General features: G+C 51.2%; 1 protein-coding gene across 2 annotated transcripts in view; it reads left to right on the forward strand.

Annotated features, from left to right (window-relative positions):
- Blm (Bloom syndrome, RecQ helicase-like) overlaps nt 1-8,319 on the forward strand; it is a 53,425-nt gene extending 45,106 nt beyond the window's left edge. For both annotated transcript variants that reach the window (XM_013012193.1, XM_013012191.1), the window contains 3 exons: nt 603-725; nt 3,509-3,716; nt 7,495-8,319. In XM_013012193.1, the coding sequence (XP_012867647.1) occupies nt 603-725; nt 3,509-3,716; nt 7,495-7,672 (509 nt within the window). In that variant the 3' untranslated portion in view covers nt 7,673-8,319. The remainder of the gene's footprint in view (nt 1-602; nt 726-3,508; nt 3,717-7,494) is intronic.
- Nucleotides 8,320-8,729: the final 410 nt, after the last annotated feature.

The raw sequence follows: 8,729 nt of genomic DNA on the forward strand, positions 1-8,729 counted from the left end.
GAACCCAGGGCCTCAGGCATGCAAGGTAAGCGCTCTACCACTGAGCCACCTTCCCAGCCCTTTCCATCTATTTTCTGTACTGCAACCAAAGCAACCTTTACGTGTCAGGCTGGCCCAGCCACAAGATGGAAGTCTCTTCTCCACTAAGGTACCTGCCCGCCTGCTTATTGTTTCTCCCAACATGGAGAGCATTGGGGGAAGACACTCGCAGCTCTGCCACCCTGGAGTAAGGGGGAAGGTTAGAGGGGAAGAGAGCATGGGTTTTGTCAACAAACAGAGGAGAGAGAATAGTCTTGTAGCCAGTCTCAGCGGAGGGAGCGATGGGCCCACATAGCCCCAAGTCCCCTCCAACTGCTCATGTGCCCGGGGCCATCTCCTGGCCTTGGCCTGGAAGAGGCTCCTTTGCTACTGGAATTGGGTGCAGACCTGGCCTCGGAGCCAGTCTGCCTAAACTTGCCTTTTAGAAAACTGGCCATTTGCCTGCCCACCGCTGACCAGTTGGTTGGCACTTAACAGCTGTGAGCTGAGTGACTGCATGAGCCTGAACTCAGTGGTTTTCTATAGGTGGTCATTTAAATTCTTAATTTTATGTCCTTGCACAGAATCTTTATCTTCTGATCCTGAGGTTTTGCTTCAAATTGATGGTGTTACTGAAGACAAGCTGGAAAAATATGGTGCAGAGATGATTCCAATATTGCAGAAATACTCGGAGTGGACATTGCCAGGTTCCGTATCCAGCAGAACATGTTTTCTAAAAGCATTGTAATGTTAAGCAATGATCTCACTAAGGTAGCATGGTGTGGTTTTCAGGTGGTGTTATTTCTCTCTACCCTTTGTCCCGCTGATGTCCAAGTCCTCAAGAGCAGCCCCCGTAGCCTAGATGGCAGGCACCTCCTAGAGACGCCAGTCACTGAACGTGACCAAATGGGGACTTTTGGCCCAGGTGTTGCTGGTGGTGGTAACACTAACGGCCGGAGAATCGAGAGTCCTGGGTCTCATTGCAGTCTGTCCCCGTCTTCCCCTGCACGGGTCCTCTGCCCTTACCTGACTTAGAAATGTGTTATCTAGCAAGCACATCTAAGGTAGACATTGAGAGGAGAGTTTAGATGAGTTGAAAAGGAACTCGTCACGGAATGCTCTTGTTAGTCACTGACAGAACCTGTTCGAGTGAGGGCATGGGTAGCAGGCACTTCCAGAGGCTGCTGGAGGCCCTGACCAAGGGAAAACCGAGACCCAAGCATTAGGTTGCCAGAGACAGAAGAGGAGCAGAGGTGAGCCCCTCCCTCCCATCACTGCCGGTGGGGAGACCCAGCAGACCAGCCGGGTCAGTGCTCACGCTCCTGTCAGGGCTGGGGCAGCAGCATGTGCTTTACACTCTTCACAGTGTTTTTAGCCATTAACCAAGTACTAAAGAGTAGAGTTTTTATAAATTCCATTATTTGGTATTATTCCATTAAAAGCCATGCTCTGAATACATTAGACAGTCTTGGTAGGAAATTTATGTTTGTTTTGTGTTAGTAACTGGTTTGTGTAAGGTATATTAAATAGGTAGGTTTCATTAGGTATCTGATGAAGAGAACACTGTGCACTATTCAGGCAGGAAAAGAAGTTTATTTGCCGAACTGCTGCCCCGACCACGCATGGTGGAGAGGCAGGGCTGAAAAAGGAAGGGGCGACTTGCCCCTGGGACAGGACTTATCTAGGCCAGGGACAGGAAGAGGTGTGGCCAGGTGGGGGAAAGGTGTGGCCACACTGGATCCAGATGTGACCTCAGGGTCTGGGACCCTCCTGAGGTCAGATGGGAGGCATGTGACCAGAGGTGGCCCAGGATGTGACCTAGCAGGCGGGGAAGGTGACTGCTTCCAGGTCTGCCAGTTACCTAGGTAACAGATACTGGGCAGAAAGTTGACAGTATATAGGGAGGTGTCCCTGTGCAGATCTTACAGTTTGGCGGAGGCATTGGCTGACCTGAGACTGGGCTGCCTGGGGCAACAGCCCAGCAGCTGGTCCACTCTCAGTGGCCATCCACTCTTACGCATTGAGGGCCTTGCATACATGCTGTGCCAAGAGCTCTGCCTGTCTCAATACCGCCTCATCCTCAGACCTGCTTTCCAGGTGCAGAGAGCCGCATGGTGAGGATGGCAGAGCCGGTACCCCACGCTGCGTACCCTCTCATAGGACCGGGCTGGGAGGCCCCACCCACCCAACGAAGCAGAGGGGCCAAGAAGGGGACCAAACCTTAGGCTTTGTGCCTTGGGATGCAAATACCTAGGGAACTAGACATTGCCAGGACAGCCTTGCACAAGGCCCGTTTCCTGCACCATTTGTGAAATTATGCAAAGAAGAAGCTTTTGTTTATGAAGATGAAAATGTTTGGAATTGTTTTGGTGCCCCTTTACTAAGAAACTATTGTTCAAAGATGAGAGACCAGGGGCTGGGAAGGTGGCTCAGTGGTAGAGTGCTTGCCTCGCATGCCTGAGGCCTTGGGTTCAATTCCTCAGCACCACATAAGCAAAAAGAAAAGCCAGAAGTGGCGCTGTGGCTTAGGTGGTAGAGCACTAGCCTTGAGCTGAAGAGCTGAGGGACAGCGCCCAGACCCAGAGTTCAGGCCCCATGACCGGACCCAGAAAAAAAAAAAAAAAAGATAAGAAACCAGGGGCTGGGAAGGTGGCTCAGCGGTAGAGCACTTGCCTTGCATGCATGAAGCCCTGGGTTCGATTCCTCAGCACCACATAAGCAGAAAAAGCTGGAAGTGGCGCTGTGGCTCAAGTAGCTAGAGTGCTAGCTGAAGAGCTGAGGCACAGCGCCTCAGAGTTCAGGCCCATGACCAGCAAAAACAAAAAAAGACGAGAGAACATAGTCTATGTTTCCCTTATTCGTTGTTAAAGTGACAGCTAGCGTTACCTGGTATTAGTTAGCGTTTTGTGCATGTCAGATCACTGTGGTGCATTTTAGGGTCATGAGGCCACAGGCTATGCAGTCCCTGTCCCATGCCTTTCTCCTCATGAATTAGTCTGTCACATGTTTTTAAATAATTAATTGTGATTCTCTTTCATTAATAATAAATTGCCGTTAGGCACATGAGGACCTTTTTTTTCTTTTTTGCCAGTCCTGGGCTTGAACTCGGGCATTATCCCTGAGCTTTTTGAAAAAAAATATTATTATCTTATTGTTATCTTTAAGTAGTTGCACAAAGAAGTTCCCATTCTACAAAACAGTCTATGAATACAAGGTGTCTGACAGCACTGTCACCCATCACCTGAGCTTCTTTTGCTCAAGGCAATTGAACCACAGCACCACTTTGGCTTTTTCTATTCATGTAGTGCTGTGGAATCGAACCCAGGGCTTCATGCATGCTAGGCAAGCACTCTACCACTGAGCCACAATCCCAGCCTCACATTAGGGCTCTTGAAATAAAGAAGAAATGTTGGGTCCCTCCTGATCGCTGAGTCCACAGACTCCTGGCCCAGCTTGTTTCTCCTGTGACCATCTACATTCTCTGTTGTAGCTGAGGACAGCTCTCTCGGCGGAGGCCCAGGGGGCAGAGGCTCAGGAAGGTGCACCCCTGAGGGCCTGGACGAGGAGGAGGAGGAGGCGCCTGTATCATCTCACTACTTTGCAAATCAAACCAGAAATGAAAGGAAGAGGAAGAAAACATCAGCCTCACAAAGGCCCAAGAGGAGAAGAACCAGCTACGGTGGTTTCAAGGCCAGAGGGTATGTTCGTCAGTGTCATTTGCAACTTAGGGTACAAAGGAGGAAAGGACAATAGTGTGTATAACTGCTCTGGCTTGCTTTGAAACATTTATTAAAAGCCATCTTCCCCCACATACACGTAATTTTTAATACAGTATATTAATGAAATTATTGTTTCATTATTGGCTATTATTGTTAATAGTTTCTTACTGTGCCTAACTTTATTTATTCATTTATTTATTCTTGTATATGTGTGGCCCTCCTGAGGCTGGCATTCAGGGGCCTAAGTGCTATCCCCGAGCTTTTGCTAGAGTGCTACACTTGAGCCACAGCTCTACTTCCAGCATTTGGGTGGTTAATTTAAGACAAGAATCTCATAGAGTTTCCTGTCCTGGCTGGTTTTCATCCTTAATCCTCACATCTCAGCCTCCTGAGTAGCTACAGCTACAGGTGAGACCCACTGGTACCCGGCGTGTGCCTAGTTTGTAAACTAAACTTTGTGATGGGCTTGTTACTCCCATGGTTTTAGACACTGCCTGCCGAGAAGGGGAACTACTTATTCTACTCAATACACATACATTTCCTTACAGAAAAGTAGGGCTCTCTCTACTGAATTAGGTATAGGGACTCCAATGAGATTACCTACAAAAAGCTAACCATGGGGCTAGGAAGGTGGCTCAGTGGTAGAGTGCTTGCTTTCCATGCATGAGGCCCTGGGTTCAGTTCCTCAGCACCACAAAAGCAGACAAAGCCAGAAGTGGCACTGTGGCTCAAGTGGTAGAGCACTAGCCTTGAACTAAAGACCTGAGGGACAGCGCCCAGGCCCAGAGTTCAGGCCCCACAACTGACCAAAAAGAAAGCTAACCATGACTGAATGTTGCCTCTCAGTTACAAAAACATTGCTTCTGATTTTTATTTATTTTTTAATTTTAATTATTTTTTTTGGGGGGGTCCGGTCGTGGGGCCTGAACTCTGGGCCTGGGCGCTGTCCCTCAGCTCTTCAGCTCAAGGCTAGTGTTCTACCACTTGAGCCACAGCACCACTTCCGGCTTTTTGCTTATGTGGTGCTGAGGAATGGAACCCAGGGCCTCAGGCATGCAAGGCAAGCGCTCTACCACTGAGCCACCTTCCCAGCCCCACTTCTGATTTTTAAATAATATACACCAAGCTAGGCACCAGTGGCTCATGCCTATCATCCTAGCTACTCAGGATGTTGAGATCTAGAAGATAGTGATTTGAAGCCATTTGGGGCAGAAGAATCAATGAGACTCCGTTTTTAAAACAAGCAGTAGGAAGCAGGGATGTAGACATGACTCAAGTGATAGAGCGTAACCTGTAAGCATGAGACCTCAATGAATTCAAGCCTCAGTACTGCCAAAAAAATATGAACAATCTACACCCAAGTTGCCAACACTTCTCCAGTTTTGACCTTACCTTCCCCTGTCCCCTCCCTCTCCCCCGCCCCCAATTTGGATAGCTTCTTCCTCATGATACTTAGCTGCCTGAAGACTGTGAGTCCCCTGCCTTCGGGAGCCTCAGCTCCAGCCTTGAGGGACGCTGAGGAGGGATTCCAGTAAGCAAAAAGCCAGGCTGTGGTTGGGTTTAAACTCAGGGCCTTGCAGGTGTTCTACTTGAGCCACACCCTGATCCTAGGCCAGGCTTCTGGGAGCTGCGCAGTGGCTTGTCTTCCCTCTCCTGCTTGGCCCGGCTCCGGGCAGGGCACTCTGCACAAGGAAAGAGCAGGGGTCGCCGGGCCAGATCTCAGCAGCTACTCTCAGTCATTCAGTGGGGGCAGCTCTGCCCTCAGCCTTCAAAGTAAGGCCTGGCAGAGAGGCTGTCCATCCACCATCCTTGCGCAGAATACAGCCCCAAAATAACTTCAGGTGGTAATAGAATTGCCTAGAAATGGGAAAACAAGTTTGCAGTTGAGTTTTGCAAGCTGCTGTGTTTGCTTTTGCGGTTTTTCTACCTCTTTCTGGGTAGTTTAAAAAAACAAAACAAGATTGAATGGGGGAAAGAACAGAAGGCAAGCATCACCAAATTGTCATTTCTCGTTAAATCTGTACCCAAACGTCTTCTATGTGCTAATCCTGCTGGCATACAGAAGTGAAAGGCATTAGTAAAGGTTAGTTTAATTTGTGGGTTTTACTGCGCAAGTGACCAGCAGACATTCTCCAGCGAGGACATGTTCTCATTTCCTTCACTTACTCTTCCTCCGCAGGGAATACTCTCTTCCTCCACTGCTCACCCAGAGCTGAGACCTCAGGCGGCTTCTGGTGCAATGCTGGGGCTTGGGGCAGGAAGCTCTGGCCTGGCTTCTGTCGCAGACCAAGTCTCTGCTTCTGCACATCTGTGCTTGGTTTCTCACGTCAGTTTTACTTGTTAGAAGAAAGCGTTTATCGCCGTTGGCTCGCTTATTTAATTTTCACAGCATTTGTTTGTAAGAATGAAGCACTTTGCTGTAACACCTACAGCCTAATTTAATAAGAAGTAGTAAAACTCATACTGTCCAAAAGCCAGTGGCAGTTGGCGTGTAGGTTGTAATTAGCCTCCGTTCAAGATAGGATGCTTTCCTAGTCCCCACTGGCTGAAACCGGTTGACTTCGTAACTTTCAGCCTTGCATCAGCCTCTTTGTAATGGCTGCATCCTCCCGCTTTCCCCTGCACTGAGAGGCCCCCGGCCCCCGCCTGCTCACCTGGTGAGTCCCGTCGGTGAAGGAACACGCGTGGCTCCACGCCAGGCCTCGGCGCTCCACCTCGCCCTTTCTTGCCTCTCAGGATAATGCACAATGCGCCAGTTGTGTTCAGGGCTCTGAGTGGGAGGAAGTGGAGTCCAGGACTCTGTAAATCAACATAAACAGCAGGTTTTCACTCCAGGCTTCATTTCTCAGCAGGAAGTCAGCGCGGGGAATTTAGGGCCGCTTCTCTGCTGCTTTGGCAGATCTCCGCAGATCTGCAGTGGAATTGCCCTCCAGCAAGCGGTTTTCAAGTTTGAAAAACCACGCTTCTGCATTCCCCTGAGAAGGCTGTGGCGCTGGCTCCCCGGCCGCTCTTGGCCTGTGTGCTGCCTTCTGGTCGGCAGTGGGCTGAGTGCGGAGCGGAGGGAGGGCGGCCTTGCTGTGGTCATGCTGGTCATTGTGTTTTATTGGTGGGGGGCTGCTGTCTTCGGTCAGCAGGAGAGGTGTGCGGGGCGGGCTGTCATAGGCCCGGCTGGGGCCTCTCCTCAGTTGAGGCTGCAGGGAGTGGGAGGGGAGAGCTGGCAAGTTTGCTGCTGCTGGCAGCACGGTCGGGACACATGCCAGACCAGTGGATGAGGCAACGCGGCCTCCCGGGAGCCGCATCTGCCCTGCCCGGTCTCGGTCTCTCCTCACCCACCCAGCTGCCTGTGCAAGTATGTTCGTTCCAGGGCATCCTCTGGCCAGGGGTTTGAGGTCCCAGGAAAACGTGTTATTTTATTTGGTTCAGAATAGAGTATGTGGACCTCAGCTGTTACCCCAGAAGGGGCGGCCGGTGGAGCGAGGTTCCATGGGAAACAATCCTTGGCTTTCCAGAAGGACAAATCAGAACCAAGTTGTGTGGTGGGTGGCGGTGGCAGTCCCTGACCCCGGAGCAGAGGTCCTGCCTCCCCTGGGGTTTCCCGGCAAAACGAACACACGAACATACACACACACACACACACACACACACACACACACACATGATGGAGGAAAACCATGGTGGTAGCTTTGGGCAGGTTGGAAGAAAGAAGGGCTCCCTGTTGTTATTTACCGTCCTCATTTTCTTTTCTCTGATGTTTTAGGGTGTCCACCGCCTCCAGAAGGACGTCTTCCAAAAGTAAACCCTCCAGCACAGCGGGGTCAGGTCCGGCCACGTGCGGCTCTCGAGCAGCATCGGGAGCCAGTAGAAAACTGGGCATCATGGCGCCACCCAAGCCTATAAATAGACCATTCCTCAAGCCCTCCTATGCGCTCTCCTAACAGCCCGCACCCCACCTCCTGTCCGCATGGCCATCTGTGCCCAGAAAGCAGGTTGTCCCCTCGGCAGCACGCACAGCTTTTATTCCTATCAATTAATATGTAAGGAAGTGCTTGGGTGACAGCTCTTGTTTTTTAAAATAAAGGCTTTCTTCTCAATAGCACGTTTTGCCGCAGCGGCAAGTGTGGTGGCGGCTGCTTCTGAGAGCGTCCGAAGCAAGCACCACCCTGTCCCTCCCGAGAGCCTCCGGGCCTGACACGAGGCCCACAGCAAAGGACACAGACACGGTGGTGCTCCCTGTGCGAGACAGCGCCAGCCACACTAGAAGCCAAGTGAAGGAGACATTACGAAGGACCTGTGTCCATAATGTACAAAGAGCATCTATAAATCACGAAAAGGTCTGCGCGGAAGACGATGAACAGAGGACCTGAACACGCTGCTCTCAAGTGTGAATGGCCCATAAATAGGCGAAAATGCTTAAGCTCACCAATTAAAAGTGTAATTAAACCCACGAGAGGCCATTCTTTTGCCTGTGAGACTGTCAGCATTGGAGCTGAGCCGTGTGGTACATCTGTAGGCCCTGGTCCTCAAGATCCTGGGACCAGGAGGTCACTTGAGCCCAAAATCAAAGCCAGTGGGGGACTTGGAAGGAGGCTGTCTTTCTGTTTTTTTAAGTAAGCACTAGATAGAAATAGTAAAACATTCTGTTGGCAGGAGGACATTGAGTATTAATATGCCTCTTGGTTTTCCCTTTGTCCAGCCCTTGGCCTTGCTGAGGAGGGGAGACCTGAGGGCCCTGGACTGAGGCTGACCCCGCCCCCCCTGGATGAGCTGTCCACTTCCTGCCGCCATTGCCCCCTGGGGCTCTGGCGTGTTGGAGCGGCCTGGCTGGGTGAGTGCTGGCTGCTGAGCAGGGCCGCTGCCTCACCGCCCGCGGGCGGTACAGGAGAATCGCCCTCTCTCGGCAAGCCCTCAGTCAAGGTGGAGAGGAGAAACGGAGCACCAGGGATCCAGGGTGCTGGGGGACCGGTGAAGCAGGGGCGTCTGGTTCTGTGAGGC

This window comes from Dipodomys ordii, unplaced genomic scaffold (assembly GCF_000151885.1).
Source record: "Dipodomys ordii isolate 6190 unplaced genomic scaffold, Dord_2.0 Scaffold15, whole genome shotgun sequence".
NCBI classification, from domain to species: Eukaryota; Metazoa; Chordata; class Mammalia; order Rodentia; family Heteromyidae; genus Dipodomys; species Dipodomys ordii.